Source organism: Salmo salar, chromosome 20 (assembly GCF_965601325.2).
Source record: "Salmo salar chromosome 20, fSalSal1, whole genome shotgun sequence".
Classification (NCBI taxonomy): domain Eukaryota; kingdom Metazoa; phylum Chordata; class Actinopteri; order Salmoniformes; family Salmonidae; genus Salmo; species Salmo salar.
Genome location: NC_138310.1, coordinates 17,152,638 through 17,179,003, shown reverse-complemented (window position 1 = coordinate 17,179,003; position 26,366 = coordinate 17,152,638). Strand labels below are relative to the sequence as shown.

The 26,366-nt window shown below is 42.8% G+C and overlaps 1 protein-coding gene and 1 long non-coding RNA gene across 2 annotated transcripts in view; both read left to right on the top strand.

Annotated features, from left to right (window-relative positions):
• Positions 1 to 26,366, top strand: part of LOC145862392 (uncharacterized) — a 386,091-nt gene that overhangs the window by 344,851 nt on the left and 14,874 nt on the right. The gene's annotated exons all lie outside the window — the stretch shown is intronic.
• Positions 606 to 20,606, top strand: LOC106580030 (solute carrier family 2, facilitated glucose transporter member 8). Its single transcript, XM_014160587.3, has 10 exons — positions 606 to 973; positions 13,993 to 14,155; positions 14,351 to 14,557; positions 14,786 to 14,885; positions 16,644 to 16,855; positions 17,766 to 17,915; positions 18,147 to 18,255; positions 18,531 to 18,698; positions 18,955 to 19,100; positions 19,476 to 20,606. The coding sequence occupies exons 1-10, from the start codon at positions 879 to 881 to the stop codon at positions 19,641 to 19,643; spliced, it is 1,518 nt and encodes a 505-aa protein (XP_014016062.1). The 5' UTR covers positions 606 to 878; the 3' UTR covers positions 19,644 to 20,606.

Genomic DNA, 26,366 nt, shown 5'->3' with positions numbered 1-26,366 from the left:
AAATTGCTAAATCAAGGTGAGTGCCCCTTAAGGTAAACTCAACTCATCTTCAGAAATCATATTGTGATTAAAGTAGCTAATATACATTCATGTCAAAGCCACATCATCCTGTTGACATGTCAAACTCAATGTTCAATGGCAGCCTTTCAACTTAACCCAATAAGCATTTTCTTTTTATGCCGTATTTCCAAAGGTATCTCACCTGCCTCCACTAGTAAGGCACATACAGATGTTGATAATTTTTAAAATATTTTTTATTTAACCTTTATTTAACTAGGCAAGTCGGTTAAAGTCTTATTTTACAATGACGGCCTAAATGCACCAATATACATCCTTAAAGCTATATACTGGATTCCTCTGTCCAGCCTCTGAAGCAGTCTTCGGCGCTGTTCCATAAACTATACACCCGTAATCAAGTGTTGTCCTGATCAAAGCTCTATAAATATCCATCAACGATTGTCTATCAGCACCCCATTCACCAACTTCTTGTACTTTGTTTCAAAATATGATTACATTATCTTTATACGGAACGGCAACAACTTTAATTTCGGTTCCATAAACGGAACCGGAAATATGAATTTATGGCGAGAATGCGAATCAGCTGATTCTGTAAAAGCATATGACCCAATTTGACAATAACCGTCCGGTCTGTCAGTTGACAACAGTGAAACGGATATATTTTGCTTACAAAAATATTAATATCATCATTATGATTTTCAGAATTTCCTGATAATGTTCTTGTTGAATTGAGGGTTTGTAGTCACTCGTGCGGAGGTTTTCCTTTCGCGAAGAGTTTTTGGCAAAGATTTTCTCTGGCTCTGCATGTCCAGCATTCATGGTCTTTGTTTTTAAAGTGACCGCAAACAACAGGACAAAACATGATGGAAATCCAAAATCATGAATCAAGACGATTGCTTGATGCAGAATATGGAGAAGAGACAGGAGTGAGGTCGGAGCAGGACGAATATCTTGAGTAAGTTTGTGTTATGATTATGGCAAGAAAAGTTTTAACCCAATATCTTTGGTGGCCCTATACCACCCAGCATGATCAAATCAAACTTTATTTGTCACATGCGCCGAATACAACAGGTGTAGACCATACCGGGAAATGCTTACTTACAAGTCCTTAGCCAATAATGCAGTTCAAGAAAGATTTAAGAGAATATTAAAGAAATAAACTAAAGTCAAACATTATAAAAAAGTAACACAAATAAATAACAATAACGAGGCTATATACAAGGGGTACCGGTACCGAGTCAATGTGCGGGGGGGCTACGTTACATGTTTGTCGAGGCAATTTGTACATGTAGGTAGGGGTAAAGTGACTATGCATGGATACTAAATAGCGAGTAGCAGCAGTGTAAAAACAAATGAGTTGGGGGTTCAATGTAAATAGTCTGGGTGGCCATTTGATTAATTGTTCAGCAGTGTTATGGCTTGGGGGTAGAAGCTGTTAAGGAGTCTTTTGGTTCTAGACTTGGCGCTCTAGCACCGCATGCCGTGCGGTAGCAGAGAGAACAGTTTATGACTTGGGTGACTGGAGTCTTTGACAATTCTTTGGGCTTCCATCTGACACTGCCTAGTATATAGGTCCTGGGTGGCAGGAAGCTTTGCCCCAGTGATGTACTGGGCCACATGCACTACCCTCTGTAGTGCCTTATGGTCAGATGCCGAGCAGTTGCCATATCAAGCGGTGATGCAATCGGTCAGGATGTTCTCAATGGTGCAGCTGTAGAACTTTTTGAAGATCTGGGGACACATGCCAAATCTTTTCAGTCTCCTGAGGGGGAAAAGGTGTTGTCATGCCCTCTTCACGACTGTCTTGGTATGTTTGGACCATGATAGTTTGTTTGTGATGTGGACACCAAGGAACTTGAAACTCCCAACCCACTCCACTACAGCCCCGTCGATGTTAATGGGGGCCTGTTCGGCCCGCTTTTTCCTGCAGTCCACGATCAGCTCCTTTGTCTTGCTCACATTGAGGGAGAGGTTGTTGTCCTGGCACCACACTGCCAGGTCTCTGACCTCCTCCCTATAGGCTGTCTCATCGTTGTTGGTAATCAGACCTACCACTGTTGTGTTGTCAGCAAACTTAATGATGGTGTTGGAGTTGTTTGCCCACACAGTCGTGGGTGGACAGGGAGTATAGGAGGGGACTAAGTACACACCCCTGAGGGTCCCCAGTGTTGAGGATCAGCATTGCAGATGTGTTGTTGCCCAGTGGCGGTTCTAGACCATTTCAACTGGGGGGGCCAAGCTGGGGCCAGTTACATTAGACGTTATTGTTGTCATATCGTTTTATTCACTGCATTGCAGGTATTAGCAGGCAAAAGACCATGTTCATAATCATTCAACAATTTATTTGCATTGCCAGTATAATTTTAATTTGCATTACATATTCAGTATCAGGTAACATCAACTGTATTCTCAGATTTTTTTGTGGTTTTTTGCAAAAAGATCAAATTCATCTAGACTCAAGGCCTTTGCCCTCCTTGACTCAATACTTATTAATACACCTAAATGGCTTAATCTGTCATCTGACATTGTGGACCTGAGATACGTTTTCACCAGCTTTAGTGCAGAAAAACTCAGTTCACAAGAAGCAGTACTAACAGGGATTGAAACACCTATCTGGCACAGTTTAAAGAGCTCAAAGAAAACTTCTTTATAAGGCTCAATGAATAATGCCAGCTCTACTACACTGGAGGGTCTCTGCATGCCACTCTGTATTCTCCTTTCTAAAAGTCTTCTGAACTGATGTAGTTCATGCCCCAAGTCCTCAATATCTGATTCATACATTCTAGCAAATGGAAACAGGGACTTCTCTTTGAGAAACACATCACTTGTAGGGTTTAGAGTTTGGATGCCATTCATTATGTCACAGTTTTTGCTAGGGAACCTTCTGTTAAACTCATTGAGCATATGATCTAAAACAGGGTAGAAAAGGGTTGTACGAAAACTGCCTTTTTCTTGTACTGAATCTGACCTCTGACCCACTGTACTGAGTACACTGTCTCCATTCAATTGAGACCTTAGCTTTTTTGGTCGTTTTGCAGGGGGGTGTATTGCAGTATCACATTGCTCAGCTGTGTTCAGCACTTCATTCCATCGGTCGTCAAAAAATGACTCATCCCTGTAGTCATTCAAAGTTTGAACTGAGGCTTCAACTAAATCAACAGTCTTTGACAGGTCAAGTGACTGTAGCATATCTGATAGAAATCTTGCTTCTCCAAACACTTTATGGAGTGTAACAAGGCACACAATGAATTGTAAATCTATCTGTGCAAGCAGACCTCGTGCCTGAACAGATCTGTCACCATTGTGTTCTTGGACTATGTCTTGCAGGACTTGCTTAATGGCAGGTAATCTATCCATAATAGTATGTATAGTCATATATTGACATGCCCAGCGAGTGTCACTTAGTCTCCGAAGCTCTCTAGGTGCACCTGGGTACATCTCTTTTTGTATGCTAAGCCATTTTTGATGCACATATGACCCAGATGTGAAGATGAAAAGTATTTTCTAGTAAGGAGAACTGTCCTACCTCAGGGACAGCTTTGACTGAATCCACTAAAACTAAGTTTAGACAGTGTGCACTGCAGTGGATGTAAAAGGCATGCTTTGCTTGTTCTTTAATGCCTGCCTGGACGCCTGAATGCTTGCCAGTCATACGGAAGCACCGTCATATGCTTGGCCTACTAGGTTGTTTTTGTATTCAAAGACCATGACTTTCTAAAATGTGTATGATTTTGTCAGTAAGCCCTGCTGCATCTAGTTGATCAGCCGATTCAAAGTGGAGAAAGCTCTCATGGACAGCTCCTCTGAGATAGTACCTGAGTACTAGAGATATCTGCTCCTTTTTTTTGGTACATCTTTTGTTTCGTCTGCCATTATGCTAAAGACCTCACTGTCTTTCACTTCTTCTATCATTTTTGTTGGAACCATGTCTGACAAACAACTCAGAACCTCATTCTGAATCCCTTTGCTTGTATATTTTGCATTATGAATGGAAGTCAACCTTTTTTTCACTGTTGTGTCATGCTTAGCTATTGTTTCTAGGATTGCCATGAAGTTCCCTTTATCTGACACCGCAGACTCATCGTGTCCTCTTTGTGCAATGTTTTGTGTGGCTGTAAGTAGTAGTACTTCTATTGTTTTAATATAGTCCCGATTTTCTTGAACCTGTTTGTTGTGTTCCTTGTTTAGGGCATTTACCAGTGTTACATTACTTCTTACAGCTTTCTGATAGTCTCTCCATGTAATCATTGCTTGTTTGTGCCGCTCAGACCTTGCATGAATTGCAAATCCCCCCTCTTTGTAAGTTGCCTTCTTCCAGTTGTTAAAACCCAATTGTCAATCAAATACAGTCTCTGAGACTTTGGGAGGGCTAAAATGCCTGCAGGCGTAACAAAGCACAGTCTGATTTTTTTGAATATTCAAGCCATGGTAGCAGGCCGCCTTGAAGCTCCTCCTCCGGTCCCCCATCAGAGTTCTTGGGTATATGTTCATCATTGGCTGCACCGGTGGTTCCTCCCGGGATTTGCTGGGACTTACTGTGCCCATTCACTGTGCCCAAACTGACTAATTGCACTGCTTTACAAGTAACCAAAGATTTATTCAACATCACAAACCTGATGGTTCACTGCTTGTGGACGCACGAGGCTCCTCTGTTGGTGTCTCACTCTCAGCCTCTACCTCAGCCTCAGTCTCTCCATCTGTCTCACTTTCCTGCTCTACTATGCCTTCACTCTGTCTCTCCAATGGACAAGTCTTCCTGCTCTCTCTCTGCAGCCTCTCTGCTCTCTCTACACGTGAACCATCTGGCTCTGTCTCACTGTCTGCCTTGTCTTTTCTTTGGTAGAAGGACATGATGTCCTTCTTTCTCTTCATTTTGGTGAAAACTAAAGAGCAAAAGCAATGGGGACCACGCTTATTAATTCATTTACTTAAAATAACTGACTTGCTAGGTAACTACCCTTTGTCTAACCGTTTTACGTTACAGTGCGTTTTACGGAGTGTGGTTTAAGTAAAAACACTCAGCACCATGAGTTTGTTGATCATATATTTTATCCTTTTTCATACTGCAACAAAGTAACAAATGTGGTCCATTCAGTTGCAGAGTGAAGTGTTTAGTCCCAGGGTCCTTAACTTAGTGATGAGCTTTGTGGGCACTATGGTGTTGAACACAGAGCTGTAATCAATGAACAGCATTCTCATATACAGTGGGGCAATAAAGTATTTAGTCAGCCACCAATTGTGCAAGTTCTCCCACTTAAAAAGATGAGAGAGGCCTGTAATTTTCATCATAGGTACACGTCAACTATGACAGACAAAATGAGAAAGAAAATCCTGAAAATCACATTGTAGGATTTTTTATGAATTTATTTGCAAATTATGGTGGAAAATAAGTATTTGGTCACCTACAAACAAGCAAGATTTCTGGCTCTCACAGACCTGTAACTTCTTCTTTAAGAGGCTCCTCTGTCCTCCACTTGTTACCTGTATTAATGGCACCTGTTGAACTTGTTATCAGTATAAAAGACACCTGTCCACAACCTCAAACAGTCACACTCCAAACTCCACTATGGCCAAGACCAAAGAGCTGTCAAAGGACACCAGAAACAAAATTGTAGACCTGCACCAGGCTGGGAAGACTGAATCTGCAATAGGTAAGCAGCTTGGTTTGAAGAAATCAACTGTGGGAGCAATTATTAGGAAATGGAAGACATACAAGACCACTGATAATCTCCCTCGATCTGGGGCTCCACGCAAGATCTCACCCCGTGGGGTCAAAATGATCACAAGAACGGTGAGCAAAAATCCCAGAGCACACGGGGGGACCTAGTGAATGACCTGCAGAGAGCTGGGACCAAAGTAACAAAGCCTACCATCAGTAACACACTACGCCGCCAGGGACTCAAATCCTGCAGTGCCAGACGTGTCCCCTGCTTAAGCCAGTACATGTCCAGGCCCGTCTGAAGTTTGCTAGAGAGCATTTGGATGATCCAGAAGAGGATTGGGAGAATGTCATATGGTCAGATGAAACCAAAATATAACATTTTGGTAAAAACTCAACTCGTCGTGTTTGGAGGACAAAGAATGCCGAGTTGCATCCAAATAACACCATACCTACTGTGAAGCATGGGGGTGGAAACATCATGCTTTGGGGCTGTTTTTCTGCAAAGGGACCAGGACGACTGATCCGTGTAAAGGAAAGAATGAATGGGGCCATGTATCGTTAGATTTTGAGTGAAAACCTCCTTCCATCAGCAAGGGCATTGAAGATGAAACGTGGCTGGGTCTTTCAGCATGACAATGATCCCAAACACACCGCCCCGGCCAACGAAGGAGTGGCTTCGTAAGAAGCATTTCAAGGTCCTGGAGTGGCCTAGCCAGTCTCCAGATCTCAACCTCATAGAAAATCTTTGGAGGGAGTTGAAAGTCTGTGTTGACCAGCGACAGCCCCAAAACATCACTGCTCTAGAGGAGATCTGCATGGAGGAATGGGCCAAAATACCAGCAACAGTGTGTGAAAACCTTGTGAAGACTTACAGAAAATGTTTGACCTGTGTCATTGCCAACAAAGGGTATATAACAAAGTATTGAGAAACTTTTGTTATTGACCAAATACTTATTTTCCACCATAATTTGCAAATAAATTCATTAAAAATCCTACAATGTGATTTTCTGGATTTTTTTTCTTCTCATTTTGTCTGTCATAGTTGACGTGTACCTATGACACAAATTACAGGCCTCTGTCATCTTTTTAAGTGGGAGAACTTGCACAATTGGTGGCTGACTAAATACTTTTTTGCCCCATTGTAGGTGTTCCTTTTGTCCAAGTGGGAATGGGCAGTGTGGAGTGCGATTTGAGATTGTGTCATCTGTGGATCTGTTTGGGCGGTATGGGGAATGGGTCTAGGGTTTCTGGGATGATGGTGTTGATGTGAGCCATGACCAGCCTTTCAAAGCACTTCATGGCTACCGTCGTGAGTGCTACGGGGCGGTAATCATTTAGCAGGTTACATTCGCTTCCTTGTGCACAGGGACTATGGTGGTCTGCTTAAAGCATGTAGGTATTACAGACTCAGTCAGGGAGAGGTTGAAAATGTCAGTGAAGACACTTAGCAGTTGGTCCGCGCATGCTTTGAGTACACATCTTGGCAATCCGTCTGGCCCCGTGGCTTTGTGAATGTTGACCTGTTTAAAGGTCTTTCTCACATCGGTTACTGAGAGCGTTATCATACAGTCGTCCGGAACAGCTGGTGCTCTCATGAATGCTTCAGTGTTGCGAGCATAAAAGGCATTTAGCTCGTCTGGTAGGCTCGCATCACTGGGCAGCTCACGGCTGGGTTTCACTTTGTAGTCCGGAATTTTTTCAAGCCCTGCCACATCCGACAAGCGCCAAAGCCGGTGTAATGGGATGCAATCTTAATCCTGTATTGACGCTTTGCCAGTTTGATGGTTCGTCTTAGGGCGTAGCAGGATTTCTTAAAAGCGTCCAGATTAGTGTCCCGCTCCTTGAAAGCGGCAGCTTTAGCCTGATGCGGAGGTTGCCTGTATCCATGGCTTTTGGTTGGGACATGTACTTACGATCACTGTGGGGACAATGTCGTCAATGCACTTATTGATGAAGCCGATGACTGAGGTGGTATACTCTTCAATGCCATTGGATGAATCCCGGAACACATTCCAGTCTGTGCTAGCAAAACAGTCCCGTAGCATCTGCATCATCAAACCACTTCTGTATTGAGCAAGTCACTGGTACTTCCTGCTTTAGTTTTTGCTTGTAACCAGGAATCAGAAGGATATAATTATGGTCAGATTTGCCAAATGGAGGGAGAGCTTTTTATGAGTCTCTGTGGAGTAAAGGTGGTCTAGAGTTTATTTATTTTTTTCCCCTCTGGTTGCACATGTGACATGCTGGTAGAAATGAGGTCGAACGGATTTAAGTTTGCCCGCATTAAAGTCCCCGGCCACTAGGAGCACCACTGCTGGATGAGCATTTTCTTTTTTGCTTATGGCCTTATACAGCTGGTTGAGTGCAGTCTTAATGCCAGCATCGGTTTGTGGTGGTAAATAGACGGCTATTAATAATAGTGCGGTCTACAGCTTATCATAAGGTATTCTACCTCAGGCAAGCAATACCTCGAGACTTCTTTAATATTAGACATCGTGCACCAGCTGTTATAGACAAATAGACACACACCCCCACCCCTAGCTTCTCTGTCCTGCCGATGCATGGAAAATCCCGGCAGCTCTATATTATGTGTCGTGGTTCAGCCACGACTCGGTGAAACATAAGATATTACTATTTTTAATGTCCCATTGGTAGAATAGTCTTGATCGTATATTATCCATTTTGTTTTCCAATGATTGCACGTTGGCCAATAGAACAGATGGTAGTGGAGGTTTACTCACTCACCTACAAATTCTCAGAAGGCAGCCCGACCTCCACCCCCTTTTTTTCACCGTCTTTCCTTTAGGAAAATGATGGGGTTTTGGGCCCGTTCCTGAGAAAGCAGTATATTCTTTGCGTCGGACTCGTTAAAGAAAAAAATCTTTGTCCAGTTCGAGGTGAGTAATCGCTGTTCTGATGTCCAGAAGTTATTTCTGGTCAAGAGACAGTAGCAGCAACATTATGTACAAAATAAGTAAAAAAATACAAACAATGCAAAAAAAGGACAAAATAGCACATATGGTTAGGAGCCCGTAAAACGGCAGCCATCCCCTCTGGCGCCATTTCCATGCTGCGGTCAAGTGAGCCAACACCAATGATGTACACTACTCAGCGGCTAGTTTATTAGGTACACCACCACCTTCACGAAAGTGGTTCGCTCTTACTGACAGTGAATCACTTGGCTGTGGCGTTCTATATAAAGCAACCAGAAGGCATCGAGGCATTCACTTACTTACTGTTCGATTGACCGTTAGAATGGGCAAAATGAGTGACATAAGCAATTTTGAGCGTGGTATGATCGTCCCTGCCAGGCGCATCGGTTCCAGTATCTCAGAAATGGCCGGCCTCCTGGGCTTTTCATTAGTGATGCACCGATATTACATTTTTGGCCGATACCGATATCCAATATTTTCCTTGCCAAAAAAACAGATACCGATATTTAACATTTTAGCGGCCTTGTAAGCATAGTACAGTTAAATAGTTAACACACACACACACACACACACATGGACGCCGCGGTCTAAGGCACTGCATCTCACTGCAAGAGGAGTCACTACTGTCCCTGGTTCGAATCCAGGCTGTATCACATCCGGCCGTGATTGGGAGTCCCATAGGGCAGCGCACAATTGGCCCAGCGTTGTCCGAGTTTGGCTGGGGTTGGCCATCATTGTAAATAAGAATTTGTTCTTAACTGACTTGCCTAGTTAAAGAAAGGTTACGCGCACACACACACACACAAACACCACACTGACCAAAAAGTTATTTTGTTGGCATTTTTACGTATGTCCCCATTACCAGTAAAACATAATCAAAACCTATTTCTTTTACTTACTTTCTGTGCTGTTTCATTTGTTCAGTCGTTTCATTCTCAACCAGGATTTCTAAGGAACGCCGTTTGGGTCTTTGCGTGTAAAAAATATACTATTTGACGTGTCATATAATACTATTTGACCAATCAAGACCTGAATATGACTGCATTTAACGCGTTCATTAATTTACGTAGTTATTACACATTGATTACACTGTCACTTGTATTTCATATGTCACAACGATTCATCGATACGTATGCTATGATGCTGGTAAAGTTGCAAACAATGTTCTTCCCCAAGAACATAGCAAAACAACAATCTGTTTCAGTAGCTATAGTTAGCTAGCTATGGCCCCATCCTGCCTGGTGTCAATGGTATATGTTTCCATGCCCCGAAAAACATTCAAACTTCCTAGTAGTTAGCCATTGAGAGTACTTTCACATTTTAAGCATTTCTATCCAAAACCAACATTATGGGTGATATTTTAGTCACTCAAAGTGCTATTTTACATGGGGAAAGAGTGACCTGTTTGGGAACTTTTTTTTTTAAACTATTCCTCCATACAGCCCATACTTTGATATCCTTCATCTGCACTTATGGACTCCTCTCTTCAATTCAAACTACAGATTTTAAATGGGGATAAAGTCCAGAGACTCAATCAATCAAATTTATTTATGAAGTCCTTTTTACATCATTTTTACATCAGCAGTTGTCACAAAGTGCTTATACAGAAACCCAGCCTAACACCCCAAATAACAAGCAATGCAGATATAGAAGCACAGTGTTTAGGAAAAACTCCATAGAAAGACAGGAACCTAGGATAAAAACCTAGAGGAACCAGGCTCTGTAGGGTGGCCAGTCCTCTTCTGGCTGTGCCGGGTGGAGATTATAAGAGTACATGGCCAGGTCGTTCTTCAAGATGTTCATACATGACCAGCATGGTCAAATAATAATCACGGTGGTTATAGAAGGTGCAACAGGTCAACACGTCAGGAGTAGGGCTGGGCGATATGGCAAACAAATTATATACACTGCTCAAAAAAATAAAGGGAACACTTAAACAACACAATGTAACTCCAAGTCAATCACACTTCTGTGAAATCAAACTGTCCACTTAGGAAGCAACACTGATTGACAATACATTTCACATGCTGTTGTGCAAATGGATTAGACAACAGGTGGAAATTATAGGCAATTAGCAAGACACCCCCAATAAAGGAGTGGTTCTGCAGGTGGTGACCACAGACCACTTATCAGTTCCTATGCTTCCTGGCTGATGTTTTGGTCACTTTTGAATGCTGGCGGTGCTTTCACTCTAGTGGTAGCATGAGACGGAGTCTACAACCCACACAAGTGGCTCAGGTAGGGCAGCTCATCCAGGATGGCACATCAATGCGAGCTGTGGCAAGAAGGTTTGCTGTGTCTGTCAGCGTAGTGTCCAGAGCATGGAGGCGCTACCAGGAGACAGGCCAGTACATCAGGAGACGTGGAGGAGGCCGTAGGAGGGCAACAACCCAGCAGCAGGACCGCTACCTCCACCTTTGTGCAAGGAGGAGCAGGAGAAGCACTGCCAGAGCCCTGCAAAATGACCTCCAGCAGGCCACAAATGTGCATGTGTCTGCTCAAACGGTCAGAAACAGACTCCATGAGGGTGGTATGAGGGCCCGACGTCCACAGGTGGGGGTTGTGCTTACAGCCCAACACCGTGCAGGACGTTTGGCATTTGCCAGAGAACACCAAGATTGGCAAATTCGCCACTGGCGCCCTGTGCTCTTCACAGATGAAAGCAGGTTCACACTGAGCACGTGACAGACGTGACAGAGTCTGGAGACGCCGTGGAGAACGTTCTGCTGCCTGCAACATCCTCCAGCATGACCGGTTTGGCGGTGGGTCAGTCATGGTGTGGGGTGGCATTTTTTGGGGGGGCCGCACAGCCCTCCATGTGCTCGCCAGAGGTAGCCTGACTGCCATTAGGTACCGAGATGAGATCCTCAGACCCCTTGTGAGACCATATGCTGGTGCGGTTGGCCCTGGGTTCCTCCTAATGCAAGACAATGCTAGACCTCATGTGGCTGGAGTGTGTCAGCAGTTCCTGCAAGAGGAAGGCATTGATGCTATGGACTGGCCCACCCGTTCCCCAGACCTGAATCCAACTGAGCACATCTGGGACATCATGTCTCGCTCCATCCACCAACGCCATGTTGCACCACAGACTGTCCAGGAGTTGGCGGATGCTTTAGTCCAGGTCTGGGAGGAGATCCCTCAGGAGACCATCCGCCGCCTCATCAGCAGCATGCCCAGGTGTTGTAGGGAGGTCATACAGGCACGTGGAGGCCACACACACTACTGAGCCTCATTTTGACTTGTTTTAAGGACATTACATCAAAGTTGGATCAGCCTGTAGTGTGGTTTTCCACTTTAATTTTGAGTGTGACTCCAAATCCAGACCTCCATGGGTTGATAAATTGGATTTCCATTATTTTTGTGTGATTTTGTTGTCAGCACATTCAACTATGTAAAGAAAAAAGTATTTAATAAGATTATTTATTTCATTCAGATCTAGGATGTGTTGTTTAAGTGTTCCCTTTATTTTTTTGAGCAGTATATATTTAGTGAAAACAATAGTGATCCTAGAATGGAACACTGAAACGTACCATTGATTTGTCAGAGGACAAACCATCCACAGAGGTTAGCTGATGTCTTTCCAACAGATAAGATCTAAACCAGGCAAGAACTTGTCAGTGTAGACCAATTAAGGTTTCCAATCTCTCCAAAAGAATGTGGTGATCGATGGTGTCGAAAGCGGCACTATGGTCTAGGAGCACGAGGACAGAAGCAGGGCCTTGGTCTTATGCCATTAAAAGATAATTTACCACCTTTACGGGTGCGGTTTCAGTACTATGAATAGGTCTTAAACCAGACTGTTGCGTTTTGTAAACTTGATTTGTCTTCAGGAAGGCAGTGAGTTGCTGAGCAACAGCTTTTTCCCAAAGATTTGAGAGGAATGGGAGATTTGATGTAGGCCATTTTTATTTATTATTATTTTATTTTTCGAGTGGTCAAGGTTTGTCTTATTCAGGAGAGGCTTTATTACTGCCACTTTTAGTGAGTTTGGTACACATCCGGAGGATAGGGAGCTGTTTATTACACAGAGTTACACAAATTATGAGCATAAGAACATCAGAAGCCTTTTGAAATCCCCTATACTAATTTCTGGTGGAAAAATACATTGTTTTCACCTCCTCCATTCCTGCTCTACAGCACCACAGGGTTTCATGTTTTTCAAGCTATAACATATGAAATGATCTGACGTTAATGACAATTCTTTAAAAATATTGTAATTAAGTCAGTCAGTCAAATATATCATATTCAAGCACAAATTATATCTTTCTTACATGATTCTGTATTTAGAAAGCAAGCATATAACGTCACAGGAAGGGTATAGCTGGCTCAAACGTGTGTGTCTGTGTCTGTGTCTGTCTGTGCTCTTAGATCAGGAGTGAGGGCTGGTTCAGGTGTGTCTCCCCTGAGCCAACACCTTCTCCGTTTTCCCTCCTCTCCATCCCCTCCCTCGCTTTTCTCCTGTCATCTGCCTCATCCCTCTCTCCTGTGTCCTCGCCTCATAGTTCCCCTGGGAACCCTGGAAGGGAGACAGAGACGGAACTGTTCCTAACATTAACCTCTCCCAAGGGGCAAGTATTGAAATGAACACCATTCAAGAGGCTGCATAGAGTTGGTGTGTGTCAGCTCCTTTTAAGATATGGCATAATATTGTCACTTTGTGGTATGCAATGGTCATCATACTGGATTAATTATCTACTGGTGACACGCAACAACAACAAAAAAGTCTACCAGACATTTTCACTGTGGATTTCTTAGGAGTCATCAAAGTACACTTTAATAAAAGTACTTAAAATAATGCTTAAGATAAAGAATGTGGGAATAGATCAAGTAAAATGTAGTTATTTAACACTTTAAAAAAATGTATAATCTCTCTCTAATGGAAAACCCATCAAGCTCACTTAGATCATAGGTTTGTGTTTGGATGTCATGGCTGTAAACACTTCTTGCTTTCACAATTTAATATTTGCTAAACAGCACCCCCCGGTAGGCTACTGCAGCCTCACTCTACCCGTGATAAAGTCATTTTCGATAAGGCGCGAAACTGAAATATACTATTTGGTATGATTTTTGTGGAATATTGAATGTGTGCTTCAAACTGTTTGCTTGGAATGATTTGTAGCTGTCGTCTCCAAATGTGCATCCGACTCAGTTTCTCTACCAGAAAACAAGCGACACCGGTAAAGTCTTGTGTATTCGAGCACCCAAATTCAGGGGGATGGCTTGACTGCGAGTGTCTGCTTACTTGACAGCAGTAGCATACTGTAGTTCTTTAATAAAAACATGGTCTAGTTTTGTTGGGTTGGTGAAGTCTTGAATGTAAATAGTGTTGTTACAATAAAGCTGATTTTTGTAACCCCACCTGTTCTATATTTTCAACAGCAAGGTGAAGAATGGAAAGCTGTACCTCGCCACTTTTGCAGCAGTCCTTGGCCCCCTGAGTTTTGGGTTCGTGTTAGGGTACAGTTCCCCTGCCATCCCTGAACTAAGCACAATCACTGACCCGAGATTACAACTAGACAAAGAAGAGGCTTCCTGGTTTGGGGTAAGATAACATTCTTGTCATGGGGCCCTGATTTCCCCCCCTCATAACCCAACCAGGATAAGCTTTGGATCATTGTCATGCTATAACACGGACTCAGTTTTTTTTCCTGGTCAGGTCAGGGCCCTAATCATTCCTGAGTAGATTAAAGTGGACATTATCCATTTCATTGACTCTGTTCTTTTTTCTGTTTTGCAGTCTATCGTGACGATAGGAGCTGCTATAGGGGGTCTACTCGGAGGTTGGATGGTGGACAAGATCGGGAGGAAGCTGAGTCTTATGTTCTGCTCCATACCTTATATCTTTGGTTTTACTATCATCATTGCTGCTCAGAATATCTGGATGCTGTATCTTGGAAGGGTCCTCACAGGACTGGCAAGTGGGGTTACGTCACTAGTGGTCCCAGTAAGTACCTTGGAATGTTTACTCTGATGCTATCTGCTTAAATTGATCAAGATTGATGACTAAGATGCATGACTGTATGAATGAATGCATGCATTCTAATTAGTATATATCCTCATATATTCCTATTTTACGCTGTACCTCTGTTTTATTGCTTCTAGCAATATGTCATGCTGCATACTCTTCCTGTGTGAACATCGTTTATCACTTTTCTCTTCCTCTGTGCTCTAGCTGTACATCTCAGAGATGGCCCATGAGCGTGTCCGTGGGGCAATGGGCTCCTGTGTTCAACTCATGGTGGTCACAGGAATCATGGGAGTATATATAGCAGGTACGCCACAGATGTCCATTTGTTGGCAACATTTGGATGTTATGATTTATTGGTTTGAATCTCATGAGAAATTCTATATGCCGTTTGTATACTGTATCTGGTCAGCAGACAGGATTTGACAAGCATCTGACCATGTCATTAAGGGTTTGTCAGTGTTGTACAATTTTATGACAGAGGTTACAACAGTAGTCATACGGGTAGAGGTAAATGTTTTAATGATGGGGTGTTTTGTTCAAGGTACAAACCACCATCAAAAGCTATTCAGCTGCAATCGGTATTGTCATGTGATTATCATCACCAGGCATGATCAAGATTCCACCCTACTAACTGAGAGTGCTCTCATTTTTGCCGGCCTCACAAGCCACCGCTATGCCTAATCTAGTTACCGACATACCATGCGTGTTTCTCCATTTACTTCCTCAATAAACAGTACCATTGCAGGAGAGGTTGGCTGTTTTGTCTCCATCGTCTCTAGTATTTGGAGGCAATGGTCTTTGGCTGAGGAATGTTGAAAGGAAGAAACGTTTCATTAACTCATTGCCTGTATATGCTCTTCTAAATATGAATTTCAATTTAATCAACCGGGGTGATGGATTTGCCTAGTACGAACCATCCTGATCTTGTTCGTGCTAGGCTAGTGATGGATACTAATAATCAACATTCTGCATTTTCATTGTTCATGTTCTGGAGTTACCTTATTTTTTTTATACATAAAATTACGTAATATCAACAACACAGCTGTGGAATCCAGAACTTAGTTTTTTCACACGGAATGACTCTACTAGGGTCATTGCACTACTGCCTTCGCACATTCCATACTCTACTGTCTCTCTGCTTCCAGTGACCCGCTCCTACAGGTTCATGCTCTACAACATCCGTAGAGTACGACCCTACCTCACACAGGAAGCGGCGCAGGTCCTAGTCCAGGCACTTGTCATCTCACGTCTGGACTACTGCAACTCTATTTTGGCTGGGTGCCATGAAACCCCTGCTATTTATCTAGAATGCTGCAGCCTGCCTGGCGTTCAACCTTCCCATGTCACTCCGCTCCTCCGCACCCTCCACTGGTTTCCAATCGAAGCTCACATCCACTACAAGACCATGGTACTTGACTACAGAGTAGCAAGAGGAACTGCCCATCCCTACCTTCAAGCTATGCTCAATCCCTACACCCCAACCCGAGCACTCCATTCTTCCACCTTTGGTCTCATGGCCCTCCCACCCCTACGGGAGAGCAGCTCCCAGTCAGCCCAGTCCACGGTCTTCTCTGTCCTGGTACCCCAATGTTGAGTTTATTTTATTTTTGAGTTTATTTTATTTTTACAGGGACAGTGCACATTAATCAACGTTTCAGTAAAAGTGCCGGTTTTAGCCAGCCGGCTAATTTTCAACCGCAGTCCCTGTTGGAACCAGCTTTCCCCTGAAGCTAGGACAGCAAGTCCCTGCCAATCTTCCTGAAAACCCTACCTCTTCAAAGAGTCTTAAATAATCCCTCCATCACCCTCCCTCCTCGCACCCCCTACTCACCCCACCTTTCATGAACTAACACTCGCACTTGACTTCCCCCCCCTTTACTAGCTCTGACTTTGCTGATAGCTACTTTATTGAGGAAAATGTACTTACTATGACTGAGATATGTGTTTGTCCCACCTATGTGTTTGTCCCACCTACATGCAGCTATCTTAAGATGAATGCACTAACTGTAAGTTGCTCTAGATAAGGGCGTCTGCTAAATGACTTAAATGTAGATTTTCCCAGGGATGTCACTGGACTGGCGCTGGCTAGCGATCTGCTGCTCCATCCCTCCCACCCTGATGATGGTGTTCATGTGTTTCATGCCTGAGACACCCAGGTTCCTGCTGTCTCAGGGTAAACAAAGGGAAGCTGAGGAGGCACTGCGCTTTCTGAGGGGGCCAGACGCCCCTGCAGAGTGGGAGTGTGCCCGCATCGAGGATGCTTCTGACGACCAGGTGAGCTTTGCGTATTCCCTAGTAATCATGAAGTATAAGACTTGCTTTAAGAAAGGCATTATGCCATTTCACAATGTATGAGACAAAGGTATTTTTTATTAAAAAAATGTATTTCACCTTTATTTAACCAGGTAGGCAAGTTGAGAACAAGTTCTCATTTACAATTGCGACCTGGCCAAGATAAAGCAAAGCAGTTCGACACATACAACAACACAGAGTTACACATGGAGTAAAACAAACATACAGTCAATAATACAGTAGAAAAATAAGTCTATATACAAGGTGAGATAAGGGAGGTAAAGGCAAAAAAAGGCCATGGTGGCAAAGTATATACTATATAGCAAGTAAAACACTGGAATGGTAGATTTGTAGTGGAAGAAAGTGCAAAGTAGAAATAGAAATAATGGGGTGCAAAGGAGCTAAATAAATACAGTAGGGGAAGAGGTAGTTGTTTGGGCTAAATTATAGATGGGCTATGTGCAGTGATCTGTGAGCTGCTCTGACAGCTGGTGCTTAAAGCTAGTGAGGGAGATAAGTGTTTCCAGTTTCAGAGATTTTTGTAGTTCGTTCAAGTCATTGGCAGCAGAGAACTAGAATAATACTCAGGTAGGGAGAGAGAGTCGCACATCTGTGTTGCTCTGTTCCTTCTGATTTGGTTAAGTCTTACAATTTTTATCGTGGGACCTCTCTTCACTTGCACGGTTATGTGTCTGAGTAAGTATATTTAGGTCAGCCCCACTTGTGTAGGGAACCAGAGCAGAGAGAAACTTGACAGAGCTGAGAAACGGTTGTCCTCTATGTTGTGGATTTAGTCTGAGAAGAATCTGGAACAAAGAAGCATGCTAACACATCTGAACCATGTTAATTAGCATTAGAGGGTGTGATGACTGTGTGCTTTGTGTTAAACCAGGGAGGTAGTTTTGGGATGGCTGATCTTAAGGACCCTGGAGTATACAAGCCCCTTGGAGTGGGCATCATGTTGATGCTCTTCCAGCAGCTCACCGGTATTAACGCCATCATGTTCTATGCTGAGACTATCTTTGAGAAGGCCCATTTTAAGGTAAGAATTGTTAAGTGTTATCGGTATTTTAGCAGCTGGACCGACCAATGCTTTATTTATTGTAATCTTTTATGATTCAGTTTGTTTTAAGATTCATTGGTTTGATGTATTTTAAACTCATTACTATTCATAAGCTGTAATGTGATTATCTAAGTACTATAGATACTATGAATATTGACATACCATTGAGGTTATATGTAATAAAATGACAGGTGATTATTTGTTTTTCAGAACAGCGATGTTGCTACGGTGGTAGTAGCAGCAACCCAGGTAGTATTCACTGCAGTAGCAGCATTGGTCATGGACCGCGCCGGAAGGAAGCTTCTCCTCATCGTCTCTGGTGCTTATGTCTCACAAACGTGTGTGTCTGTCACTGTCTGCGTGTTATCAGTTACTTATCTTTCTTCCTCCACTGATTTTATAATGAATCAATCGAATCCTTTTTGGCAATCCCTCTCCAAAATTGTAGGGCTGAAATAAGGCACTGTCAAGCTTAACATCAAATTACCACACCCATCACCCAAACTGGGCCCCAACTACCTGAAAATCCATGTTCAATTGTGAAAATAAATGTCCTTTGTCTCTCTCTCTTCCTCCCTCTCTTTCTCTATTAAGGAGTTTTTATGTGTCTAAGCACTGCTGCCTTTGGTGTCTACTTCAAGTTGTCCAGTGAAAACCATGGTAACTCCTCAGGACTCTGCCTAGTAGAGAGTCCCCTTGCCCAGAACCCTGCGGCTGATCTGTCATGGCTCGCACTGTCCAGCATGGGCTTCTTCATCACAGGTGAACCCCACTCTTAAATTGTGACTATTGGGACCCAGCAAACTATCCTGGCTAGATAAAAACAAATTGAAATTAATTGTCTGCATTGCCTAGTAATGTTTCTTTTAGTGTATAGTTGGTTTAGTCACCTGTAAATTATTCCATGTGTTTTGAACTTACTATCAACCGTATAGCCATTTTTATATTTTAAGTTCAGATCTGACATTTTGCTTAGTGTGAAACTTATTCTAATCATCATACCTTGTGGTCAATTCAGGTTTCTCTCTTGGTTGGGGTCCCATCCCCTGGCTGGTGATGTCAGAGATCTTTCCCACGCGAGTAAAGGGGTTTGCCAGCTCTGTTTGTGTCCTCACCAACTGGGGCTCTGCCTTCATCATCACCAAGACCTTCCAGAACCTGATGGTGAGCTGGTGTTGATTTTGGGCATCCTATATGGCAGATGTGGGGGATAAAGAGATGTTGAGCGGGCAGATAAAGAGGGCTTGTGAGGAAGCCATTTTGCAGTTGTGGTTTTACTGGTTCGCATTTTCTTAGCCAAGCAGAGACACAAATGTCTATATGTGAACTTTAACAGCCTTTTTATTACAGATATACAAACATTGCTATGTATACAGATAGACACTTAATGCGCTGAACAAAGAAGTTTACTCTGCAGTTCATGTGTAGTGTCAGTCAATACATTTTAGAGGATCCGCTCAGAGGTCTATAAGGTAATACTGGTAACTGTAAGGATGTATTTGGGTATTGTAATAACAATCCATGATAAATGTATTTCAGGACCTTCTAACCAGTGCTGGAACCTTCTGGCTGTTCTCTGGGTGTTGTGCGCTCAACATAGTCTTCACCATCATCTTTGTCCCGGAGACCAAAGGCAAGACTCTAGAGCAGATCCAGGCACGTTTCAAAGGGACTCCAGAACAATTAAGCTACAATAGACAAACTTAACGCCAAATATAACCTCAACAGGGACAGAAGTACAGTTTGGAGGGTCTCATGATACCTTGTGATTGATAGTTCTCTGGATGATCCTTTAAGATGGGATAATCTATCACTTTCTCTTACTTGAAAAAGTATAATGGTTGTGGCTGAGTATTATGCTCTACTCTGACTTAGTAGCGGGTCCTGCAGTCTGGGTTTTTGGCCTGTTGGGCATCCTGAATGAATGCTGGACCTCTTAAACGACCTTTTTAATGGTACTTTTACAAAAGAAAATTCACTGGAGTAATTAAATTCACACATTCAAAAAATATTTATGAACCCGAGATATTTGTACATTTTACTTATAGATAATAATAACAACGATTACACAAACATAATGAAACACTTTTTGTATGTATTATTTTTTCCAATACACAAACGGTTATTGCATTATTCAAATGTGAGAACACAAATGTTTTGGCCCATAATGATAATTGAATAGTTCCAAAATAATATTTTGTTGTTGGCTGATTTTAATGTTCTGTTTATACCATGTGGGTATACTATGGGTTACTGATGCACTTGTAATACAGGTAAAGCTTTTAAAAACGAATGCACTGAGCACATCTACACAACACTGACACTTTCTATACAGGTGAACCTTTAAACATAAAGCACCAGGAGAAACAGGAACTGTAGTATGTTTTTAAATACATGTCGTTTTGATAACTCAAGTTGTACATTTGTAAGTGTGCACTAATGTCCTCTTGGAATTATAATTGTTCATGTATTTTCAAATAGTTATGTTAATAATCACTTTTCCACCTTTATAAAAAAAAATGTCATTTTGTTAAGAATGGTTGTGTGAATACAGTTTAAAGTATCAGTGTACACTGTAATATAATTGACAGTGCCAAACATTGGAACTCAAAGTGGTACACTAGTGAATGGTCATAATATCGTGTTAATAAAAGAGATTTGTCTATATCATATTAGCACCTCATTTTTTTCCTTGCGTATTCTATTAGTTTTTTTTTCCTGAATGGTTCTAGGGGTTATGGTGTTGTTCAGTGGGCCCTCTTAACTACAAGATTTTACTGAGTTACAGTTCATATAAGGAAATTGGGCAATTAAAAATTGTTTATGTAACCTTTTTTAACAGGGCAGACACATTAAGACCTAGGTCTCTTTTACAAATGTGCCCTGTATATACAACATAAATATACACGTGATACCCAATATACACTGACAAAAATATAAATGCAACATGTAAACTGTTGGTTTCATGAGCTGAAATGAAAGATCCCAGACATTTTACATATGCACAAAAGGCTTAATACTTTAAAATGATGTGCACAAATTTGTTTACATGCATGTTAGTGAGCATTACTCCTTTGCCAAGATAATCCATCCACCTGACAGGTGTGGCATATTAAGAAGCTGTTTAAACAGCATGATCATTACACAGGTGCACCTTGTGCTGGAAACAAAAGGCCACTCAAATGTGTAGTTATGTCACAACACGATGCCAAAGATGTCTCAAGTTTTGAGGGAGCATGCAATTGGCATGCTGACTGCAGAAATGTCCACCAGAGCTGTTGCCAGAGAATTGAATGTTAATTTCTCTACCATAAGCCGCCTCTATTGTTGTTTTAGAGAATTTGGCAGTATATACAACCAGTCTCATAACCCCAGACCACATGTACTATGTCGTCTGGGCGAGAGGTTTGCTGACATCAGTGTTGTGAACAGAGTACCCCATAGTGGCAATGGGGTTATGGTATGGGCAGGCATAAGCTACGGACAACGAACACAATTGCATTTTATCAATGTCAATTTGAATTGATGGAGATAACGTGAGATCCTGAGGCCCATTGTCGTGCCATTCATCCGTCGCCATCACATGTTTCAGCATGATAATGCACAGCCCCTCATGTTGCAAGGATCTGTACACAATTCCTGGAAGCTGAAAATGTCCCAGGTCTTCCATGGCCTGCATACTCACCAGACATGTCACCCATTGAGCATTTTTGGGATGCTCTGGTTTGATGTGCGATGTGTGACATTGTGTTCCAGTTCCCGCTAATGTTCAGCAACTTCACACGGCGATTGAAGAGAAGTGGGACAACATTCCACAGGCCACAATCAACAGCCTGATAAAGTCTATGCAAAGGAGATGTGTCACGCTGCATGACACTATGACCAATAGATGCATAGCTGTATTTCCAGTCATGTGAAATCCATAGATTAGTAAAAGGCACATGACAGCCCTCTTGGATTCTCTGGTCTGATGAAACTATGACTGAACTCTTTGGCCTGAATGCCACGCGTCATGTTTGGAGAAAACCTGGCACCATCCCTACTGTGAAGCGTGGTGGCAGCATCATGCTGTGGGGATGTTTTTCAACGGCAAGGACTGGGAGACTAGTCAGGATTGAGGAAAAGATGAACGGAGCAAAGTGCAGCGAGATCCTTGATGAAAACCTGCTCCAGAGTGCTCAGGACCTCAGACTGGGCCAAAGTTTCACGTTCCAACAGAACAATGACCCTAAGCACACAGCCAAGACAACGCAGGAGTGGCTTCGGGACAAGTAGGATACAAGCAAAGAGAATACAAACATATAATGGATTCAACCACAACTCCATTGGCTGTATTTTAGGCTAGTGGCAAGTCCCCAAAATGTTTTAGATACCCCTACCCGAGGTATAATTAAACAATAAGGCACGAGGAGGTATGGTATATGGCCATTTATACCACGGCTAACGGAATAATGACTGGCTGGAGAGGGGTTGGCCACAAGCTCATGTAACCCAATATTGCAAGCTCTGATATTGCTCAAATTTGGAATACAAGTTGTCCGTTGTCTGCCTAAAATACACAAATAAACAGCATTAAGATATCTTCATTATCTTGGAAATATAGACCTGTAAACAGACAGATACAATAGGCGGAAATATCAGCTTTAAGTATTTATGATGAACGTTAACCAGTACTGCATGGTCCTGCCTAACAAAAATGCATACAGTTAGACATGCTTTTTGATGTTTTGGCTATTGTATTGGTCTCTAAGGAAAACAAGTGGGCTCCGACATCGAAATGACCTTTTTCGGGGTCCAAGGTTCCTTAAAGAATTTTGTATCTTTAGCCCCTAGTCTTTCAATTAAATCATCACAGATTATGTCAGAAGAATTTTCTATCCCAATGATAACTAACAATCAATAAGCTTTGACTAATCCCCAAGGTTTGTAAGACACTGGGTTAAGAATAATTAGGCAAAGACTCAGCTTCTGCAAAAGGTTCGTACAGTTTATTCAGAGAACGTTCTGAAGTCCATTATACAAAGACATTCATTTTATGCTTGTTTATTTTATATAATGTTATTCTGTCTTTGAAAGTGTTTCATAAGAGTCTTGGTACATTATATCTAGGGAATGCCACTGCCATGCCTCTGTTGTGTTTGAATAGCCCAAGCCAACTAGTTTTTCAATGTACGTTCATGTTTTAATCTCATTCACACACTTACAGCATATAAACAATGGGCAATTCCACAAAATATAATAAAAAGCCTTTCACAACAGAAGCACATAGCAGCGTAACCAAGTTACAGGTAACCAACCGTAATACAACAGTCAGCTACTCTAGTAGCAGATATGCACAGCCCTCTTTTCCACACTAAAATTAAATATGCAATGTCTTTCAGGTGACCAGGACATGAGTCTGTCCTAACCGGATGAGGAGACAAAGTAGCCAGTGGTGGTATTTGTATTTATTAGGATCCCCATTGGCTGCTGCCAAGGCATACTCTTCCTGGGGTCCAGACAAGATTAAAACAATTACATCACAAAAATAAAACAATACATCATTCAACAAATTATTACACCACTACATTACAAAATGTGTTATACAACAATATTACTACCATGAGAAGGCGAGACCCAGATGCAGACACAGGAAGCAGATGGTTGGAGTCTTACAATGTTTATTAATCCAAAGGGGTAGGCAAGAGAATGGTTGTGGACAGGTAAAAAGGTCAAACCAGATCAGAGAGACCTTATAGTGAAATGCTTACTTACAAGCCCCTAACCAACAGTGCAGTTTCAAAAAATATGGATAAGAATACGAGATAAAAGTAACAAGTAATTAAACAGCAGCAGTAAAAAAACAAAAAAACAATATATACAAGGGGGGGCCGGTACAGAGTCAATGTGCTGGGGCACCGGTTAGTTGAGGTAGTATTAATTGAGGTAGTTCATTAAAGTGACTATGCATAGACGACAGAGAGTGGCAGTGGTGAGGGGAGGGGCGGGGGGCAATGCGAATAGCCTGGGTAGCCATTTGACTAGATGTTCAGGAGTCTTATGGCTTGGGGGTAGAAGCTGTTTAGAAGCCTCTTGGACCTAGACTTGGCGCTCCGGTACCGCTTGCCGTGTGGCGAGAACAGTTAGGGCCTTCCTCTGACATTGCCTGGTGTAGAGGTCCTGGATGGCAGGAAGCTTCGCACTACCCTCTGTAGTGCCTTGCGGTCAGAGGCTGAGCAGCTGCCATACCAGGCAGTGATGCAACCAGTCAGGATGCTCTCGATGGTGCAGCTGTAGAACCTTTTGAGGATCTGAGGACCCATGCCAAATCCTTTCAGTCTACTGATGGGGAATAGGTTAAGTCGTGCCCGCTTCACAACTGTCATGGTGTGCTTGGACCATGTTAGTTTGTTGGTGATGTGGACACCAAGGAACTTGAGGCTCTCAACCTGCTCCACTGCAGCCCCGTCGATGAGAATGGGGGCGTGTTCGGTCTTCTTTTTCCTGTAATCCACAATCATCTCCTTTGTCTTGATCACCTTGAGGGAGAGGTTGTTGTCCTGGCACCACACGGCCAGGTCTCTGACCTCCTCCCTATAGGCTGTCTCGTTGTTGTCGGTGATCAGGCCTACCACTGTTGTGTCATCGGCAAATTTAATGATGGTGTTGGAGTCGTGCCTGGCCTTGCAGTCATGAGTGAACAAGGAGTACAGGAGGGGACTGAGCATGCACCCCTGAGGGGCCCCTGTGTTGAGGATCAGCGTGGTGGATGTGTTGTTACCTACCCTTACCACCTGGGGGTGGACCATCAAGAAGTCCAGGATCCAATTGTAGAGGGAAGAGTTTAGTCCCAGGCTGTCTCGTTGTTGTCTCATCAATAAGCTAAGGACCTTAGCTTATTGATGAGCTTTGAGGGCACTATGGTGTTGAACGCTGAGCTGTAGTCAGTGAATAGCATTCTCACATAGGTGTTTATTTTGTCCAAGTGGGAAAGGGCAGTGTGGAGTGCAATAGAGAATGTATCACCTGTGGATATGTTGGGGCGGTATGCAAATTGGAGTGTGTTTAGGGTTTCTGGGATGATGGTGTTGTGAGCCATGACTAGCCTTTCAAAGCACTTCATGGCTACCGATGTGAGTGCTACGGGTCGATAGTCATTTAGGCAGGTTACCTTAGTACAGCTGGTGCTCTCATGTATGTTTCAGTGCTATTTGCCTCGAAGAGAGCATAGAAGTAGTTTAGCTCGTCTGGTGCTTCCTGCTTTCATTTTTGCTTGTAAGCAGAAATCAGGAGGATGGAATTATGGTCAGATTTGCCAAATGGAGGGTGAGGGAGAGCTTTGTATGCATCTCTATGTGTGGAGTATAGGTGGTCCAGAGTTATTTTCTCTCTGGTTGCACATTTAACATGCTCATATAAATTTGGTTAAACTGATTTAAGTTTCTCTGCATTAAAGTCCCCGGCTACTAAGAGCGCCGCCTTTGGGTGAGCATTTTCATGTTTGCTTATGGTGGAATACACCTCATTCAATGCTATCTTAGTGCCAGCCTCTGACAGTGATGGTATGTAATCAGCTACAAAGAATATAGATGAAAATTCTCTGTAGGTAATGTGGTCTGCAGCTTATTATGAGAAACTCTACCTCAGGTGAGCAATAGCTCGAGACTTCCTTAAATATCGTGCACCAGCTGTTGTTTAAAAAAATACATAGACCGCCGCCCCTTGTCTTACCAGACGCCGGCTGTTCTATCCTGCCGGTACATCGTATAACCAGCCAGCTGTATGTTGATATTGTCATTGTTCAGCCACAACTCCGTGAAGCATAAGATGTTACAGTCTTTAATGTCCCGTTGATAGTTTAATCTTCCCAATAACTCGTCCATTTTATTGTTTAAAGATTACATGTTTGCTAGCAGAATTTAGGGGAGTGGGGGATTATTCGATCGCCTCCGACTTCTCAGAAGGCAGCCTGCCCTCTGGCCTCTCTTTCTCCGCCTCCTCTTTGCGCAGATCACTGGGGTCGGGGCCTGTTCCCAAGGGAGCCGTTAATCCTCCGCCTCGGGCTCGTCAGAGTCGTGAAAGAAGAAAAAGGATTCTGCTAGTCCGCGGTGAGTAATCGCAGCCCTGATGTCTAGAAGTTATTTTCAGTCATAAGAGATGGTAGCGGCAACATTATGTACAAAAAGAGTAAAAAAATAAGTTACAAACAACGCAGATAAACGAACAAAAAAACACAATCAGTTGGGGGCAAGTAAAACGTCTGCCTTCTGCTCCGGCACCATCTTACTTGTCTGGTTGTGAAGGAAAGTCTGTGAAAGGGCTGTCACAAACAGACTTGCCTTCAGATGCCTAATTGGCCTGTGTGTGAAGTTTTTTATGTTGAATATGGCAAAAGTCCTGCAGGTCATGTCCTACATTTTTCTTTATATTTCTTTTGGAAGTCGGGTAGGA